Source organism: Anomaloglossus baeobatrachus, chromosome 3, assembly GCF_048569485.1.
Source record: "Anomaloglossus baeobatrachus isolate aAnoBae1 chromosome 3, aAnoBae1.hap1, whole genome shotgun sequence".
In the NCBI taxonomy this organism is placed as follows: domain Eukaryota; kingdom Metazoa; phylum Chordata; class Amphibia; order Anura; family Aromobatidae; genus Anomaloglossus; species Anomaloglossus baeobatrachus.
Window position 1 is genome coordinate 460,640,987 of NC_134355.1, and position 21,129 is coordinate 460,662,115.

General features: G+C 50.0%; 1 protein-coding gene across 2 annotated transcripts in view; it reads right to left on the minus strand.

The window, feature by feature from the left end:
- The window catches only part of ATP13A3 (ATPase 13A3), a 268,385-nt gene that overhangs the window by 139,132 nt on the left and 108,124 nt on the right, over positions 1-21,129 (minus strand). For both annotated transcript variants that reach the window (XM_075340514.1, XM_075340513.1), the window contains exons 8-11: positions 14,199-14,333; positions 12,162-12,234; positions 513-644; positions 257-436 (exon numbers count right to left, since the gene is read on the minus strand). In XM_075340514.1, coding sequence (XP_075196629.1) covers positions 257-436; positions 513-644; positions 12,162-12,234; positions 14,199-14,333 — 520 coding nt within the window. The remainder of the gene's footprint in view (positions 1-256; positions 437-512; positions 645-12,161; positions 12,235-14,198; positions 14,334-21,129) is intronic.

Genomic DNA, 21,129 nt, shown 5'->3' on the forward strand with positions numbered 1-21,129 from the left:
ATGACACTCGGCAAGTTTAGAGCTAAACATTGTGTGGCATGTAGCCAGTTAGCTCACTGATTGGCTGCCAGACTGTCCAAATGACGCCGGTGCCACAGCCACACACAGAGAAGTGGTGGAAACCTCACCAGTGGACCCGGGGACAGTGAGAATAGCATGTTTTGTTTGTTAGTTTTCTTTTTTAGACCAAACTACACTACGAACATTAACTGAAAGGGGACAAAGCCTATAAAACATTTAAGGCATTACATTATACCTGTCCGGACAATTATGGCTTTGACAGGCTCTCCAGCATAAAATCTAGTTTGGATGACATTGGTCCCACAAAATAAAGTGTGACGTTTGTGAACTTCAGTATTATAGTTTTCATCCTCCACTCCTCTGGAATCTGTACATGGGTCTGGCAAGTTAGTCTTCGTCACCGGCACACTTTCACCTAACAGAAACCATACAAATTAGGGATCATAAACACATCAATAGTCATTAAGAAGACTTCATATCCACAGCATTACCTGTTAACATGCTTTCATTCACAATGCAGGTTCCACTGATTAGGACGGCATCACATGGCATAATGGTCCCGTTAGCTGGGATTAACATTATGTCCCCAGGAACAAGGTCAGTAGACATGATTTCTTCAACCTCTGAAATGGAGATACTGGTTTACTGACACATTTACACTTAGACATCTGTGTTCGTCTTTACTGCAGTCACATGATTTCAATTAGCTAGCAATAAACGAAAGGGAACCCCAAGGGGAGGTAAAAAAAAAACAACTACCTTTATAACTGGGCAAGTATTGCCGTATTTTTCAGACTATAAACACTTTTTAAGAAGAAAAATTCTTGTTTAAAAGTGTACTACAAGGTGTGTGTGTGTGTGTGTGTGTGTGTAAATGTGTAAATGTGCATGTAGCAGAGCTGTGTGTAGATATACATGAGTGTGTAGCAAAGCTGTATGTGTATAATGCACACATTACCGAGAGACACCGATTTATTAGTTTCCTATTCTAACCAATTAGGGCAGTTTCACATTTGCGCTATTTTGACGGATTCGGGTTCCGTTACAAATACAGTACAGTTCATTTATTTACAGTGGAAGCGCAACATCATGTGGACACAAGCGGGTACTGCATGACACACGCACGTGCCATAGTAACGTGCTTCAAATGTAAATAAATGAACTGTACTACATTAGTGACAGATTCCGTTTGCGTCAAAACAACGCAAGTGTGAAACTAGCCTTACATGTAGTGATAATGATTGCTCCATGTTACACCATTAGTAGGAAAAATATTTTTCCCATTTTCTGCAGTCTAAATCTAGGGTCCATGTAAAGAGTGTCTTGTAGTCCAAAACATACGATACATAGTTTCACAAAAACAAACAAAACAAGTCATCAGCTCTTCTAATAATGTTCTAATGAATACTTTGTTCCATATGAAATGATTCTGGCATCTCCCATTAGAGCTGTGTGTAGTGCAATGCCTCAGTTATTATTCCTAACCTGAATGGAGGCTGCAGAAGCTGGCAACAGTAGGACCCGACCCTTCACACGAGTAATTCCAGGATCTTTCAGGTCCATGTGACTGATTACATGATCTGAGATATCCTTCTGTTAAAGTGCATCAATCACCAGGATTTCCGTATATAACCTAAAGCCAGTGCTATACTGGCACTATCAGGCTGAGTCTATACATTCCTTTAGTTGTTAGCTAGGATGTATAGGTTTTGAAACACAAGAAAGTAAAGTTTGTAAAGTCATCAGCTTGTTGAGTGACAGCAGCTGTGGATCAGCTAATAGCTGGTGGTATGCATGTATCACCTCCTCCTGTTACTCTTATACTAATTCTATCATGCAATCAATTTAGTTTGTGACTAACAGGACCTGTGCTGATGTCATATCCATGTGACCAGAAGGGGCGGGGCCTCAGCAAAACATAGCTGGACCAGGAAGCAACATTTTTCTGTTAGCTGAGGCCCCGCCCCTTCTGGTCACATGGATATGACCAGCACAGGTCCTGTAGCTACAAACTAAATTGATTCTATAATAGAATTAGTATAAGTAACAGGGGGAGGGGATAACTATGCATACCCCCAGCTATTAGCTGCTGTCACTCAACAAGCTGATGAGTTTACAAACTTTACTTTTTGTTTCAAAACCTAAAACATCCGAGCTGACAACTACAGGTATGTATAGAATCAGCCTGATAGTGCCAGTATAGCACTGGCTTTAGGTTACATAAGAAAATCCTGGTGATCGGTGCGCTTTAATCGAGCAGAAGGTCCTTCAGTTGCTTAGCTCATGTAGCATCCATTCAAATCCCAATCAGGAACATGTGCTACTATATAGTCTTCCATTAGGGCTGTGTGTGGTGCAAATTCTCAGTTATTCTTCCTGAAAAAGTTTAGACAAAGTGAGAAGTAGGTTCTCCCATTCTTCTTTTCCATACAGCATGCAGCTAAACACTTTCTCACTATCCAAATAACGCTGACAAAGCCAGATGGCGTGAGGACAAGTTTTACAAGTAAATGGATTTAATCAGCTGTCAATTTTTCCTTATATTTCTAAGAAAAGGCACAACAACAGAGAATTCCAAGATCCCAAAATACAAGACTTTTTTAGCATATTCTAGCCAGCACGGTGACTCAGTGGTTAGCACTGCGTCCATGCACCACCGGGGTCCTGGACTCAAATCCCACCCCCAACTTTATAGGGAAACTTTTTCAGACTGACTTTCTTCTGGGTGCAGTGCTGCAGCATGCCTCTTATCGGGATACTCCAGGATTGAGGCACTGCTCTAAAATCTCTAGTATAGAGCATCTAGTAGTTCTGGTAAAAGGACACTTATGTTAAACACATTGCCTTTGTGCTTGTAAGTTGAGGGGGAAAAATGCTCTCATTGGACATGTTAACATTACTATATACCATATTCATGAGACAGAGGTCAAAGAGTGTCATTTTAATCTCTATCTGGTATGTATTTGCATACCGGTTGTACACTGAAACAACATATACTATACCACCCCATTGTTTTTTTTATACAATGGGTCTATCTAGGATGGAGGGCAAGGCTTCTATCAAGACTGTGGCCACTGGTGGATTACTCCACACTGATGAGGGGCAAATACCCCGAAAAAGCTGTCTGTGGATGGATACCATGTTTGGCATAGGTGGTCCCCTTGACTGGCGACTTCCCTTCCCGTGGTTGTTCCTTCCCGGTGAAAGACCTGGCTAGTTTCCTGCCAGCGTTGAGAAACATGTGATGGTGTCTCCACAGGCTTTGTTTTGAATACTGATGGATAAATGTCATGAATTATAGGCCTGACCGTAAAAGCAAAATGTGCACTTTGCCCATCTTTTCCGCTATAGCTCCCCCCCAAAAATAGCTAAAAGTGTGCTAAAAAAGGGAATTTTGTTTACTTACCGTAAATTCCTTTTCTTCTAGCTCCTATTGGGAGACCCAGACAATTGGGTGTATAGCTTCTGCCTCTGGAGGCCACACAAAGTATTACACTTTTAAAAAAGTGTAACCCCTCCCCTCTGCCTATACACCCTCCCGTGGACCACGGGCTCCTCAGTTTTGGTGCAAAAGCAGGAAGGAGAAAACTTATAAATTGGTCTAGGGTAAATTCAATCCGAAGGATGTTCGGAGAACTGAAGACCATGAACCAAAAGAACAAATCAACATCAACAACATGTGTACACAAAAGAACAACCAGCCCGAAGGGCACAGGGGCGGGTGCTGGGTCTCCCAATAGGAGCTAGAAGAAAAGGAATTTACAGTAAGTAAACAAAATTCCCTTTTTCTTTGTCGCTCCATTGGGAGACCCAGACAATTGGGACGTCCAAGAGCAGTCCCTGGGTGGGTAAAACAATACCTCAATAGAAAGAGCCGAAAACGGCCCCCTCTTACAGGTGGGCAACCGCCGCCTGGAGGACTCGCCTACCTAGACTGGCGTCTGCCGAAGCATAGGTATGCACTTGATAGTGCTTCGTGAAAGTGTGCAGACTAGACCACGTAGCTGCCTGACACACCTGCTGAGCCGTTGCCCGGTGCCGCAATGCCCAGGACGCACCTACGGCTCTGGTAGAATGGGCTTTCAACTCTGAAGGGAGCGGAAGCCCAGAAGTACGGTAGGCCTCGAGAATCTGTTCCTTGATCCACTGAGCCAAGGTTGACTTGGAGGCCTGAGAGCCCTTGCGCTGGCCAGCGACAAGGACAAAGAGCGCGTCTGAACGGCGCAGGGGCACCGTGCGAGACACATAGAGCCGGAGTGCTCTCACTAGATCCAAAGAGTGCAAATCCTTTTCACACTGGTGAATTGGATTAGGGCAAAAGGAAGGCAAGGAGATATCCTGATTTAGATGAAAAGGGGATACCACCTTAGGGAGAAATTCCGGGACAGGACGCAGAACCACCTTATCCTGGTGAAAAACCAGGAAGGGAGCTTTGCATGACAGAGCTGCAAGCTCAGACACTCTCCGAAGTGATGTGACTGCCACCAGGAAGGCCACCTTCTGAGAAAGACGGGAGAGAGAGACATCCCGCAGCGACTCAAAAGGCGGCTTTTGAAGAGCCGTCAGGACCCTGTTCCAAGGTTCCAACGGACGTTTGTAAGGTGGAACCATGTGGCAAACCCCCTGCAGGAACGTGCGGACCTGCGGAAGCCTGGCTAGACGCTTTTGAAAAACACGGAGAGCGCCGATACTTGGCCCTTGAGAGAGCCGAGGGACAAACCCTTGTCCATTCCAGATTGTATGAATGAAAGGAATGTGGGAAAGGCAAACGGCCATGGAGGAAAACCGTTATCAGAGCACCAGGATGAAGGGAATTTTGTTTACTTACCGTAAATTCCTTTTCTTCTAGCTCCTATTGGGAGACCCAGACAATTGGGTGTATAGCTACTGCCTCCGGAGGCCACACAAAGTATTACACTTTAAAAAGTGTAACCCCTCCCCTCTGCCTATACACCCTCCCGTGCATCACGGGCCCATCAGTTTTGGTGCCAAAGCAGGAAGGAGGAACTTATAAATTGGTCTAAGGTAAATTCAATCCGAAGGATGTTCGGAGAACTGAAACCATGAACCAAAAGAACCCTTCAACATGAACAACATGTGTACACAAAAGAACAACAGCCCGAAGGGAACAGGGGCGGGTGCTGGGTCTCCCAATAGGAGCTAGAAGAAAAGGAATTTACGGTAAGTAAACAAAATTCCCTTCTTTGTCGCTCCATTGGGAGACCCAGACAATTGGGATGTCCAAAAGCAGTCCCTGGGTAGGTAAAAGAATACCTCGATAAAAAGAGCCGAAAAAACGGCTCTCTCTTACAGGTGAGCAACCGCCTCCTGAAGGACTCGCCTACCTAGGCTGGCATCTGCCGCAGCATAGGCATGAACCTGATAGTGTTTCGTGAAAGTGTGCAGACTCGACCAGGTAGTGCTGACACACCTGCTGAGCCGTAGCCTGGTGACGCAATGGCCAGGATGCACATACGGCTCTGGTAGAATGGGCTTTCAGCTCTAAAGGAATCGGAAGCCCAGAAGAACGGTAGGCTTCAAGAATCAGTTCCTTGATCCACCGAGCCAAGGTTGACTTGGAAGCCTGCGACCCCTTACGCTGGCCAGTGACAAGGACAAAGAGCGCATCAGAACGGCGCAGGGGCGCAGTGTGCGAAAAGAAGAGCCGGAGTGCTCTCCCGAGATCTAACAAGTGCAAATCCTTTTCACAATTGTGAACTGGATGAGAGCCAAAAGAAGGTAAGGAGATATCCTGATTGAGAAGAAAAGGGGGATACCACCTTAAGTAGGAATTCCGGGACCGGACGCAGAACCACCTCATCCTGGCGAAACACCAGGAAGGGGGCTTTGCATGACAGCGCTGCTAGCTCAGACACTCTCCGAAGTGATGTGCCTGCCACTAGGAAGACCACCTTCTGCGAAAGGCGTGATAGAGATAACTCTGAGGACGCTAAGAGCCAGGACTCAATGGCCACCCAGTCAGGTTGAAGGCCGCAGAATTCAGATGGAAAATGGCCCTTGAGACAGCAAGTCTGGTCGGTCCGGGAGTGCCCACGGTCGACCCACCGTGAGATGCCACAGATCCAGGTATCACGACCTCCTCGGCCAGTCTGGAGCGACGAGGATGGCGCGGCGGCAGTCGGACCCGATCTTGAGGAACACTCTGGGCAGCAGCGCCAGAGGAGGAAATACATAAGGCAGTCGAAATTGCGACCAGTCCTGAACTGATGCGTCCGCCGCCAGCGCTCTGTGCTGGTGGTTGATGTACGCGACCGCCGTGGCGTCGTCCGACTGTATCCGGATCTGCCTGCCGTCCAGCCACTGCTGGAACGCCTTTAGGGCTAGCTACACTGCCCTTATCTCCAGAACATTGATCTGAAGGGAGGACTCTGTCGGAGTCCAGGTTCCCTGAGCCCTGTGGTGGAGGAAGACCGCTGTCCACCCTGACAGACTCTCGTCCGTCGTGACCATAGCCCAGGATGGGAGCAGGAAGGATTTTTCTTTCGACAAAGAAGTGGGAAGAAGCCACCACTGAGGAGAGGTTTTGTCTGCCAGTGAAAGAGAGACGTTCCTGTCTAGGGACGTCGACCTCCTGTCCCATTTGCGGAGAATGTGCCATTGGAGTGGACGCAGATGAAACTGCGCAAAGGGAACTGCCTCCATTGCTGCCACCATCTTCCCTAGGAAGCGCGTGAGGCGCCTCAAGGGGTGAGACTGGGCCCGAAGGAGAAAGTGCACCCCCATCTGCAGCGAACGCTGTTTCAACACAAAGCATAAAACTGATGGGCCCGTGATGCACGGGAGGGTGTATAGGCAGAGGGGAGGGGTTACACTTTTTAAAGTGTAATACTTTGTGTGGCCTCCGGAGGCAGTAGCTATACACCCAATTGTCTGGGTCTCCCAATGGAGCGACAAAGAAAAGAAGATTTGCCAAGACCTGTAATAGATCTTGGCGGACGTTGGCTTCCTGGCTTGTCTCATGGTGGCAATGACATCCTGAGATAACCCTGAAGACGCTAGGAGCCAGGACTCAATGGCCACACAGTCAGGTTGAGGGCCACAGAATTCAGATGGAAAAACGGGCCTTGTGACAGCAAGTCTGGGCGGTCTGGAAGTGCCCACGGTTGACCCACTGTGAGATGCCACAGATCCGGATACCACGACCGCCTCGGCCAGTCTGGAGCGACGAGAATGGCGCGACGGCATTCGGACCGGATCTTGCGTAGTACCCTGGGCAGCATCGCCAGAGGGGGAAATACGTATGGCAGTCGAAACTGCGACCAATCCTGGACCAAAGCGTCCGCTGCCAGAGCTCTGTGATCCTGAGACCGTGCCATGAAGGCCGGGACCTTGTTGTTGTGTCGTGACGCCATGAGGTCGACGTCCGGCGTTCCCCAGCGGCGACAGATCTCTCGAAACACGTCTGGGTGAAGAGACCATTCCCCCGAGTCCATGCCCTGACGACTGAGAAAATCTGCTTCCCAGTTTTCTACGCCCGGGATGTGAACTGCGGAGATGGTGGAGCCTGTGACTTCCACCCACTGCAGAATTCGCCGGACTTCCTGGAAGGCTTGACGACTGCGAGTGCCGCCTTGGTGGTTGATGTAGGCGACGGCAGTGGCGTTGTCCGACTGGATTCGGATCTGCCTGCCCTCCAGCCACCGATGGAAAGCCAATAGGGCTAGATATACTGCCCTTATCTCCAGGATATTGATCTGAAGGGACGATTCTATTGGATTCCAGGTTCCTTGAGCCCTGTGGTGGAGAAAAAACGCTCCCCAACCTGACAGGCTCGCGTCCGTGGTGACCACGGCCCAGGTTGGAGGTAGGAAGGATTTTCCCCGAGACAGATGTGGGTAGGAGCCACCACTGAAGTGATGCTTTGGTTGCAAGGGAAAGAGAGATGTTCTTGTCAAGGGAAGCCGAACTCTTGTCCCATTTGCGAAGAATGTCCCATTGGAGTGGCCGTAGATGGAATTGCGCGAACGGCACTGCTTCCATAGCTGCAATCATCTTCCCCAGGAAGTGCATGAGGCGCCTTAAGGGGTGTGACTGACTCCGAAGAAGTGATTGCACCCCCGCTTGCAGAGAAAGCTGTTTGTCCCGCGGTAGCTTGACTAACGCTGGCTGGGTATGAAACTCCATCCCGAGGTAAGTCAGTGATTGGGTCGGCGTCAACTTGGATTTCGGGAAATTGATGATCCACCCGAACTGCTGGAGAGTCTCCAGAGTGACGGAAAGACTTCGTTGACACGCCACCCGAGAAGGGGCCCTGACTAGGAGATCGTCCAAGTAGGGGATCACCGAGTGGCCCTGAGAGTGCAGGGCCGCCACGACGGATGCCATGACTTTGGTGAAAACCCGTGGGGCTGTCGCCAGGCCGAAGGGCAATGCGACGAACTGGAGGTGTTCGTCCCCGATGGCGAAACGCAGGAAACGTTGATGTTCGGGTGCGATCGGCACATTGAGATAAGCATCCTTGATGTCGATCGATGCTAGGAAGTCTCCTTGTGACATCGAGGCGATGACCGAGCGGAGAGATTCCATCCGAAATCGTCTGGTTCTCACATATATCTGTTGAGCAGCTTGAGGTCCAGAACGGGACGGAATGACCCGTCCTTTTTTGGCACCACGAACTAGTTGGAGTAAAAAACGCGACCACGTTCCTGAAGGGGAACGGGAATCACAACTCCATCTATCTTTAGAGCGTCCACTGCCTGAAAAAGTGCGTCGGCCTGTGCGGGGGGTGGGGAGGTTCTGAAGAAACGAGCCGTAGGTCGAGAGCTGAACTCTATCCTGTAACCATGAGACAGAATGTCTCTCACCCATCGGTCTTGAACGTGTGGCCACCAGGCGTCGCCAAAGCGGGAGAGCCTGCCACTGACCGAGGATGTGGCTAGATGAGGTCGAGAGTCATGAGGAGGCCGTCTTGGAGGCAGTGCCTCCTGCGGCCTTTTGGGGGCGTGACTTGGACCGCCACGCATAGGAGTTCCTCTGGCCTTTCTCTGGCCGGTTGGACGAAGAAGATTGGGGCTTGGCGGAGGGACGAAAGGACCGAAACCTCGATTGGATTTTTCTCTGCTGAGGTCTCTTAGGTTTGGACTGGGGTAAGGAGGAGTCCTTTCCCGAGGATTCCTTAATAATCTCATCCAACCGTTCGCCAAACAAACGGTCGCCAGAAAAAGGCAAACCAGTTAAGAACCTTTTGGAAGCAGAGTCTGCTTTCCATTCGCGCAGCCACATGGCCCTGCGGACTGCCACGGAGTTAGCAGATGCTACAGCCGTACGGCTAGCGGAGTCCAGGACGGCGTTCATGGCGTAGGACGAAAATGCTGATGCCTGAGAGGTCAAGGAAGAAACATGTGGAGCAGAATTCCGCGTGACAGCATTAATCTCAGTCAGACATGCCGAGATTGCTTGGAGAGCCCACACGGCCGCAAAGGCCGGGGCGAAAGACGCGCCCGTGGCCTCATAAATAGACTTCACCAAGAGCTCTGTCTGTCTGTCAGTGGCATCCTTCAGGGATGAGCCATCGGCAACAGACACAACGGACCTAGCAGCTAATCTAGAGACTGGAGGATCCACCTTGGGAGAGTGTGCCCAGCCCTTAACGACTTCAGGTGGAAAGGGATAACGCGTGTCAGTGAGCCGTTTAGCAAAGCGCTTGTCCGGGACCGCTCTGGGCTTCTGGACAGCGTCCCTGAAGTTAGAGTGATCAAAAAACGTATTGCGCGTACGTTTGGGGAATCGAAATTGGTGTTTCTCCTGCTGAGAAGCCGACTCCTCTGCAGGAGGAGGCGGGGGTGAGAGATCCAACACCTGGTTGATGGACGAGATAAGATCATTTACCAAGGCGTCCCCCTCAGGGGTATCAAGGTTAAGGGCGAAATCAGGGTCAGAGCCCTGAGCTCCCACGTCCGCCTCGTCGTCCTGAGAGTCCTCAAGCTGCGATCCAGAGCAGCGTGAGGAGGCCGGGGAAGAGTCCCAGCAAGGCCGCTTAGCCGGTCTGGGGCTGCGGTCCGGGCAGGAGTCCGCCGCCTGGGGCCTAGGGGCTATCCTGGGAGCGCGCTGCGGCGCGGACCAAGAAGGGCCTGGAGGAGACAAACTAACAGGGGCCGGGGCCTGTGAAGGGCCCGGTCTGGACTGCAATGCCTCAAGGAGCTTAGATGACCATTTGTCCATAGACTGTGCAATGGATTGAGAAAGTGACAGAGTTTCTCAGCGAAAGAGGCCAACGACGGTGACTCTGTCCCTGCAGCCTGTTCAGGGGGAGCAGGGGGATCTACATGAGCCGAGGGGCCCACAAGTGCCCTAGGCTCCGGCTGAGCAAGCGTGGCAGGAGTCGAGCATTGATCACAGTGAGGGTAGGTGGATCCCACAGGCAACATAGCCCCACAAGAGGTACAGGCCGCGAAAAAAATCTGTGCCTTAGTAGCTTTGCTCCTTGTGGACGACATGCTGTTGTCTCTTAGGAGAGTGACCACTGAGGGTATATAGGAAAAGGGTATACAGCCTTTCCGAACAGATATATATATCTATTATATATATATATATCCCGGCACCCTAGGGGGACCAGCACCGGGTGACCGGTGTGGCTTACCAACCGCTAACGAGCGGAGTGTGTCCTCCAGATTCCCTGTCGTGGATCCCCCGGAGCTGCAGAGCTTTGCCGCTGAGTAGCATCCACCGGCAGAATGCTAAAAAATGGCCGCCAGAGCTCTCAGGGAGGGGGGGGGCTGCGCTAGCAAAGAGCGGGAATCTGGAGTCCCCAAAGTGGTCAATGAGGGGGGAGGGAGACATGCAAGATGCTCCAGCCCTCAAAGCCGACGTCATGTCGGCAATCCCGCCCTAACCCCTGACAGGCAGGCTCGGGGGCGGGATTTTTCGCGACTAGGCCACGCCGAAGCCGGGGACTAAATTTAAGGCCGTGCCCGACAAGCAGGCACGGTCGGCGCGGAAGTCCGCCGAAAAGACAACGGACGGAACTACCGCGGCTTCCGGGGATAAGGTGCGACCCTCTCTGTAAAGTCCCCACATGGGGACACAGAGTACCTTCCAGTTGCAGGGCCCGGTCCCTGTGGGTGAAGAAGCTCCGGACCGGCAGGTTCCACAAGGGGCTGCGGATGGAGCACGGTCCCAGCTCATGGATGACCGCTTAGGATCCCACTTCTCCCAGAGCCGCATAAGGGATGGTGAAGGAGACGGCATGTGGCTCCAGCCTCCGTACCCGCAATGGGTACCTCAACCTTAACAACACCGCCGACATAGTGGGGTGAGAAGGGAACATGCCGGGGACCCCATCGGGGTCCTCTTTTCTTCCATCCGACATAACTATGTATGAGAATGCATGAGTGGATGCGTGCCTCCTTCCACACAAAGCATAAAACTGAGGAGCCCGTGGTCCACGGGAGGGTGTATAGGCAGAGGGGAGGGGTTACACTTTTTTAAAAGTGTAATACTTTGTGTAGCCTCCAGAGGCAGAAGCTATACACCCCAATTGTCTGGGTCTCCCAATGGAGCGACAAAGAAAAGAGGAATACCCATAAAATATTTAGAAAAAATGGGGGAGAGAATAGACAAGCAACATCAGCGCATCAGCAGCGAAGGCAGCAGCATCCTCGGCACAAAGAGCTCTGCCTGTATCCTTGTGAAGGTAGGAGCAGGGTGGGAACAACATATCATGGGCCCGGAAATTAATGTAAAATTAAGAGAGAAAGCCTGAACGTAGAGCAACAATTTTTTTTATTTTTTTTTCAACTCAAGATGATTACTTGCATCTGTATATCTTATTTATCCATTACTATTAAATAAGAATTAAAAGTATTAAGGCAAAGGTATCAGCACAGGACTGTTACAGAGCAGCTGAGCTGAGTGTCCAATATTGTAAATGGGCTGAAATTTTCTTTGAAGGTGTACAAGGCTGGGGGACATTAAAGCACATATACATAATCTGATGCTGGCCCCTATAAGAGTGGCTCAATCGCATTCAGTAACGTTCTGTAGTCACACATTATTGTCACTCTGCAGTACAGGAAAGTGTGTAAAAAGTGTATACGACACCAGACGTTGGAAAGTCAATAATGTCATCACATTCAGATCCGGCATAATGCAATGAACAGAAATCTTGGTAAAGGACGTACCTTTGTCTACACGGCACACCGTCACTCTGACTATACTGTGCGCTGCAACCATGTCATGTAACATTATATATTGCTAGAAAAGAAAAGACAGTTTGTGTTGGCATTAGCAGATAAGCAGTTTTTACATAAAGGTCAGTCCACACTTTGCATTATATTTCTCTGCTCTTAGAATCAAAAACTTTGAAAAGTGTTTTTGTAACCTTCAATTTGGCGCCAAAAAAAATCTCCCACATTGAGAAGTGTGAACTGGTGCTGAGAATGGTGTATGTACGAGGAGAATAAAACCGCTCCTCCAGTTATAAGAGAAAACTCGTTATACTGTTACAGGGGATCCGAGCATTATTACTTTTCTAGATGATTGTATTCGGGTATATTGCTGATTGATAAAATCCACAAGGGTGCACAAGATAAAGGAGACAGAATTCTGGCATAATATGGGACTCAAAGTCGTCTTTCATGATCTGCATCATACTTTATTGACAGCGCTGCAGCCAATCACTTGGTTCAGTCGCTCCGCCAGTGATTAGCTGGAGAGATGTACATGTGACCGCCAAGGCTGGTCACAATCACCGAAGCAGTGTCAAAGATACAGGGCTGAACCTATGGAGGCTAGGAAAAAGGAAGATTTTACATAGGGACTACTTAGTAAATGATGTGTGGCTCCCTGCCTGAATGGCTTACCCGTACTAAGGGATCCTTTATTGTAAAGAACCGTACACATACTGTACATTTAAGGGGTCAGTCATCCTCACAAGTTTCCTTAACCCCTTCACCCCCGGGCAATTTTCCGTTTGTTTTTTTTCTCCCCTGCTTCAGAGGGCTGTAGTTTATTTTTCCGTCAATCTTGCCATATAAAAGCTTATTTTTTGCGGGACGAGTGGTACTTTTGACTGAAACCATTAGTTTTACCATATAGTGTACTGGAAAATGGCAAAAAAAAAAAAAACAAGTGCGAAAAAATTGCCAGATTGTTTTTGGGATATTTTCACTATATGGAAAAGCTTATGTGTGGGTGTGATGCCTCAGGTCAGTATGACTTCGTCGACACCAAACATATATAGGTTTACCTAAGGTGTTAAAAAATAATTCATAAGTTTGTCCAAAAAAAGGAGCACTTTTTGCGCTATTCTACGCAATCTGTAGCGTTCTTATTTTTCTGGATCTATGGCTCAGTGATGGCTTATTTTTTGCGCCTCGAGCTGATGTTTTTAACAGTACCATTTTAGCGCAGATACTAAGTTTTGATCGTCTGTCATCACATCTTGGCGCTTGGTAAACAGCGTAGCAGTAAAAAAATTCCAATCAGATTATTTGATTTTATATTTTGATAGATCGGGCATTTCTGATCACGGTGATACCAAATGTGTGTATATTTTTTAGTTTTTTTTAACCCTTTAATTTTCAATGGGCAAATGGGGATGAGTTCAACTTTAAGTTTTTATTAGCTTTTTTTATTTTTTAAAACTTTTTTTTTTTTTCACTTTTACTAGTCCCCCAAGGGGACTATAAGGATCAGCAGTGAGCGCTTGTTCCTTTCTGTAGATCACAGCTGCACAGCTGAGATTTGAAGAAAAGCTGTTTTACTCTCACACATGGCGCTTTACCGAGTGTAAGAGGAAGTGACATGATAGGTACAGGAGTCATCACATGACCTTGTGCTACTATGGCAGCCATTGGATCCACGTGATCCCGTCATGTGACTTTTGATGGCACTGGGTAAGTGAATGCTTACCTCGGCGCACTGTTTCAGCTCACTGTCACATTTCGACAGCGAGATGCAAGGGGTTAACAGGCACGAGTGGAGAGCGGATCCACTTGTGCCTGATCAAATCAGCCGACATGTACAGGGATGATTAATCTAGCACGATCAATGACGTACCCAGTACGTCGTGTCGTGAAGAGGTTAAACATGGCCATTATCCTGATTAAATATGGCCATTATCTTAATTAAATGGGCTAAAATTGCTGTACAAACAAGCAACACCAATTAGAAAGTGTTTTCTAATGGAAGTCCATATTGGAAAAGAAGTCGCTCACCTTTTTAATGGTGTACAGAGAACTGATGATGGATATGACAGACATTAACACAATGGCAGATGCATAGTAGTAATATTCATCTGTGCTCCACAGAATAACACTGAATAGTTGAAAAATGTAAAAAGGATTGAGAACCTGGAAGAAAAATACAAATATGGAAGGGTCAAAGCAATGCACTATACATGTTATACATTACTGGATATTCTAAGCAAGACAATAGGACCAGGACAAGTGACAAGTGACCACAGCCCAAGGGTCAATGAGTGACCGTGTGAGAGATCTTTATTACATTGATATCTGTTCCCATGAAGTACATTAGACTGAGCTCAGCAATAGAAGCAGTGAATGCTACTAAAAATCAACATGGTCAAATGTAATCTCAGTTAGAACTAAGCTGCTGTGATGTGGTGTGCAACAGGGAGTGGTTGTATTCAGAAGCCATATGTATACGTTCAGGTGCATGAGTCCTTGGACTAGCCAGATGGCAAGCTGGAATCTCCTCATACTGCTATACAATCATGGCCGAAAGTGTTGGCATCCTTGAAATTGTTCTCAAAAATATATTTCTCCCAGAAAATCATTGCAATCAAACGTTTTGTCAAACATTTATTTTCTGTGTGTGTACTGGAACAACGCAAAAAAAAACAAAACAAAAAACTGAAAGAAGGGAATTTTGTTTACTTACCGTAAATTCCTTTTCTTCTAGCTCCTACTGGGAGACCCAGACAATTGGGTGTATAGCTTCTGCCTCCGGAGGCCACACAAAGTATTACACTTAAAAGTGTAAACCCCTCCCCCTCTGCCTATACACCCCCCGTGCATCACGGGCTCCTCAGTTTTGGTGCAAAAGCAGGAAGGAGGAAACTTATAAATTGGTCTAAGGTAAATTCAATCCGAAGGATGTTCGGAGAACTGAAAACCATGAACCCAGAACAATTCAACATGAACAACATGTGTACACAAAAGAACAACAGCCCGAAGGGAACAGGGGCGGGTGCTGGGTCTCCCAATAGGAGCTAGAAGAAAAGGAATTTACGGTAAGTAAACAAAATTCCCTTCTTTGTCGCTCCATTGGGAGACCCAGACAATTGGGACGTCCAAAAGCAGTCCCTGGGTGGATAAAGAATACCTCGGTAATAGAGCCGTAAAACGGCCCCTTCCTACAGGTGGGCAACCGCCGCCTGAAGGACTCGCCTACCTCGCCTAGCGTAGGTATGCACCTGATAGTGTTTCGTGAAAGTGTGCAGACTCGACCAGGTAGCTGCCTGACACACCTGCTGAGCCGTAGCCTGGTGCCGCAATGCCCAGGACGCACCCACGGCTCTGGTAGAATGGGCTTTCAGCCCTGAAGGAACCGGAAGCCCAGAAGAACGGTAGGCTTCAAGAATTGGTTCCTTGATCCACCGAGCCAAGGTTGACTTGGAAGCCTGCGACCCTTTACGCTGGCCAGCGACAAGGACAAAGAGCGCATCCGAGCGGCGCAGGGGCGCCGTACGAGAAATGTAGAGCCTGAGTGCTCTCACAAGATCTAACAAGTGCAAATCCTTTTCACATTGGTGAACTGGATGAGGGCAAAAAGAAGGTAAGGAGATATCCTGATTGAGATGAAAAGGGGATACCACCTTAGGGAGAAATTCCGGAACCGGACGCAGAACCACCTTATCCTGGTGAAACACCAGGAAGGGGGCTTTGCATGACAGAGCAGCTAGCTCAGACACTCTCCGAAGTGATGTTACTGCCACTAGGAAGACCACCTTCTGCGAAAGGCGTGAAAGAGAAATATCTCTTATTGGCTCGAAAGGTGGTTTCTGAAGAGCCGTTAGCACCCTGTTCAGATCCCAGGGTTCTAGCGGACGCTTGTAAGGGGGGACTATGTGGCAAACCCCCTGCAGGAACGTGCCTACCTGCGGAAGCCTGGCTAGACGCTTCTGAAAAAACACAGAGAGCGCCGAGACTTGTCCCTTAAGAGAGCCGAGAGACAAACCCTTTTCCATTCCGGATTGAAGGAAGGACAGAAAAGTGGGCAAGGCAAATGGCCAGGGAGTAAAACCCTGATCAGAGCACCAGGATAAGAAGATCCTCCACGTCCTGTGGTAGATCTTGGCGGACGTTGGTTTCCTGGCCTGTCTCATAGTGGCAATGACCTCTTGAGATAACCCTGAAGACGCTAGGATCCAGGACTCAATGGCCACACAGTCAGGTTGAGGGCCGCAGAATTCAGATGGAAAAATGGCCCTTGAGACAGTAAGTCTGGTCGGTCTGGTAGTGCCCATGGTTGACCCACCGTGAGATGCCACAGATCCGGGTACCACGACCTCCTCGGCCAGTCTGGGGCGATGAGGATGGCGCGGTGGCAGTCGGACCTGATCTTGCGTAACACTCTGGGCAGCAGTGCCAGAGGAGGAAATATATAAGGCAGTCGAAACTGCGACCAATCCTGAACTAATGCGTCTGCCGCCAGAGCTGTGTGATCTTGAGACCGTGCCATGAATGCCGGGACCTTGTTGTTGTGCCGGGACGCCATTAGGTCGACGTCCGGCTTCCCCCAGCGGCAACAGATCTCTTGAAACACGTCCGGGTGAAGAGACCATTCCCCTGCGTCCATGCCCTGGCGACTGAGAAAGTCTGCTTCCCAGTTTTCTACGCCCGGGATGTGAACTGCGGAGATGGTGGAGGCTGTGGCTTCCACCCACAGCAGAATCCGCCGAACTTCCTGGAAGGCTTGCCGACTGCGTGTGCCGCCTTGGTGGTTGATGTATGCCACCGCCGTGGCGTTGTCCGACGTACCCAGGTACCCTGAGCCCTGTGGTGGAGGAAGATCGCTCCCCACCCTGACAGACTCGCGTCCGTCGTGACCACAGCCCAGGATGGGGGCAGGAATGATTTCCCCTTCGATAAAGAAGTGGGAAGAAGCCACCACTGAAGGGAGGCCTTGGCTGCCCGAGAAAGGGAGACGTTCCTGTCGAGGGACGTCGACTTCCTGTCCCATTTGCGGAGAATGTCCCATTGAAGTGGACGCAGATGAAACTGCGCAAATGGAACTGCCTCCATTGCTGCCACCATCTTCCCTAGGAAGTGCATGAGGCGCCTCAAGGGGTGCGACTGGGCTCGAAGGAGATATTGCACCCCTGTCCGTAGTGAACGCTGTTTGTCCAGCGGAAGTTTCACTATCGCTGAGAGAGTATTAAACTCCATCCCGAGATATGTCAGCGATTGGGTCGGTGTCAATTTTGACTTTGGGAAATTGATGATCCACCCGAATCTCTGGAGAGTCTCCAGAGCAATGTTCAGGCTGTGTTGGCATGCCACCCGAGAGGGGGCCTTGACAAGGAGATCGTCTAAGTAAGGGATCACCGAGTGTCCCTGAGAGTGTAGGACTGCTACCACTGTTGCCATGACCTTGGTGAAGACCCGTGGGGCTGTCGCCAGGCCGAAAGGCAGTGCCACGAACTGAAGGTGTTCCTCCCCGATGGCGAAACGCAGGAAGCGCTGATGCTCTGGTGCAATCGGCACGTGGAGATAAGCATCCCTGATGTCGATTGATGCTAAGAAGTCTCCTTGGGACATCGAGGCGATGACGGAGCGGAGAGATTCCATCCGGAACCGCCTGGTTTTCACGTGTCTGTTGAGCAGTTTGAGGTCCAGAACGGGATGGAAAGATCCATCCTTTTTTGGCACCACAAACAAGTTGGAGTAAAAACCGTGATCCCATTGCTGAAGGGGAACAGGGATCACCACTCCTTCTGCCTTCAGAGTGCTCACCGCCTGAAGAAGTGCATCGGCTCGCTCGGGGGGCGGAGATGTTCTGAAGAAACGAGTCGGGGGACGAGAGCTGAACTCTATCCTGTAACCGTGAGACAGAATGTCTCTCACCCATCGGTCTTGGACATGTGGCAACCAGGCGTCGCAAAAGCGGGAGAGCCTGCCACCGACCGAGGATGCGGTTTGGGGAGGCCGAAAGTCATGAGGAGGCCGCTTTGGGAGCGGTTCCTCCGGCGGTCTTTTTAGGACGTGACTTAGACCGCCATGAATCAGAGTTCCTCTGACCCTTCTGTGGCCTGTTGGACGAGGAGAATTGAGACCTGGCTGAGGGCCGAAAGGACCGAAACCTCGATTGTACCTTCCGTTGTTGCGGTCTGTTTGGTTTGGACTGGGGTAAGGACGAGTCCTTTCCCTTGGATTGTTTAATGATTTCATCCAATTGCTCGCCAAACAGGCGGTCGCCAGAAAATGGCAAACCGGTTAAGAACTTTTTGGAAGCAGAGTCTGCATTCCATTCACGTAGCCACATGGCCCTGCGGACTGCCACCGAATTGGCGGATGCTACCGCCGTACGGCTCGCAGAGTCCAGGACAGCATTCATGGCGTAGGACGCAAACGCCGACGCCTGAGAGGTTAAGGACACAACCTGCGGAGTAGAGGCACGTGTGACTGCATTAATCTCAAACTGACAAGCTGAGATAGCTTGGAGTGCCCATACGGCTGCGAATGCCGGAGCAAAGGACGCGCCGATAGCTTCATAGATGGATTTCATCAGGAGCTCTATCTGCCTGTCAGTGGCATCCTTGAGTGATGCACCATCTGCCACTGCAACTATGGATCTAGCCGCCAGTCTAGAGACTGGAGGATCCACCTTGGGACACTGAGCCCAACCCTTGACTACGTCAGGGGGGAAGGGATAACGTGTGTCATTAAGGCGCTTAGTAAAGCGCTTATCTGGAAAAGCTCGGTGTTTCTGGACTGTATCTCTGAAGTCGGAGTGATCAAGAAACGCACTCCGTGTACGTTTGGGAAACCTAAAATGGAATTTCTCCTGCTGAGAAGCTGACTCCTCAATCGGAGGAGCTGGAGGAGAAAGATCCAACACCTGATTGATGGACGCTATAAGGTCGTTTACTATGGCGTCCCCTTCAGGTGTATCAAGGTTGAGAGCGGCGTCAGGATCAGAGCCCTGATCTGCCACCTCCGCTTCATCCTCCAGAGAGTCCTCATGCTGAGACCCTGAACAGTGTGATGAAGTCGAGGGAAGCTCCCAGCGAGCCCGCTTAGCCGGTCTGGGACTGCGGTCCGTGTCGGAGTCCTCACCGTGGGACCTATGAGTCGCCTCAGGAGCACTTTGCTGCTCCAACCGAGGGGGGCCTGGGGGCAATGATTCAACAATGCCCGGGGCCTGTGTTACCGGTCTGGACTGCAAAGCTTCTAGTATCTTAGCAGACCATTTATCCATAGACTCAGAAAGTTTGTCAGCGAATACTGCAAACTCTGTCCCTGTCACCTGGACAGTGGCAGCAGGTGGTTCCACCTGGGCCGAGGGTCCCACCAGTGGCAGAGGCTCCGGCTGAGTGAGTGTCACAGGGGCCGAGCATTGCACACAATGAGGGTAGGTGGAACCTGCAGGTAGCATAGCCGCACATGAGGTACAGGTTGCAAAGTAAGCCTGTGCCTTGGCACCCTTGCTTTTTGCGGACGACATGCTGTTGTCTCCTCTTAGAGCAATCAGAGAGGGTATATAGCCAAAAGCAAATAGTGCGGCCGTACAGAGTAAATGTATACAATATAAGCATATAAATATACACTTCGGCACCCAGGGGGGCCAGCACCTAGTAACTGGTGCGGCTTACCGACCGCCCTCAGCGGTTGTGTGACCACCAGATTCCCTGCCTGGGCCTCCCAGAGCTGTGGAGCTCGGTGATGTCTCCCCTCTGAAGTTCTCCAGCGTCAGAAGTGCTGATAGGAATGGCTGCCAGCGTTCTGAGAGGAGGAGGGAGCCGTGGGCGTGCCTCAGAAAGTGCGGGAATCTGGTGCCCCACGGTGCTCAGTGAGGGGGGAGGAGGATACTAAGTATGCTCCAGCCCTCAGCGCTGACGTCCAGTGCAGAGTCCCGCCCTTACCCCTGACTGACAGGCCCGGGGGCGGGAGTATGCGGTACTAGGCCGCAAAAGCCGGGGACTAAAGTTATAAGCGCGGCCGGCAAACAAGCGCGGTCAGCGCGGTAGTCCCGGCGCACAAACACACCCAGCAGCTGCTGCAGCGTCCATTACACAGGCGCTCTATGCGCCGTCCCCAAGGGGACACAGAGTACCTCAGAGGAGCAGGGCCTGTCCCTGACGATACCCGGTCTCTTGTCCAGCAGATTCCCCCAGGGGCTGCGGAGGGAGCACGGTCCCAGTGCCTGGTGACCGGTTAGGATCCCACTTCACCCAGAGCCCTTAAGGGATGGGGAAGGAAAACAGCATGTGGCTCCAGCCTTTGTACCCGCAATGGGTACCTCAACCTTAACAGCACCGCCGACCAGAGTGGGGTGAGAAGGGAGCATGCCGGGGGCCCTGTTATGGGCCCTCTTTTCTTCCATCCGATATAGTCAGCAGCTGCTGCTGACTAAATTGTGGAGCTTGCGTGCATGTGTGCCTCCTTCACACAAAGCATAAAAACTGAGGAGCCCGTGATGCACGGGGGGGTGTATAGGCAGAGGGGAGGGGTTTACACTTTTAAGTGTAATACTTTGTGTGGCCTCCGGAGGCAGAAGCTATACACCCAATTGTCTGGGTCTCCCAATGGAGCAACAAAGAAAAGACCAATAAAACAACTTCACACAAAACCCAATATATGGACAGAACAACATTGTTGGCACCTTTGCAAAATTGTGGGTAAACATGGTTTCAAGCATGTGACGCTTGTTCAAACTCACCAGTGGCAAGTAACAGGTGTAGGCAATATGAAAATTGTTCCTGAAACCAGATAAAAAGGGGAGAAGTTGACTCAATCTATTCATTGTGTATCTGTGTGTGCCACACTAAGCATGGAGAAGAAAACTGGCTGAAGACTTGAGAACCAAAATTGTTGAAAAATATAAACAATCCCCAAAGATCTTGATGTTAATTTGTCCATAGTGAGCAACAATCAACAAGTTGGCTAATCTCTCTGGACATGG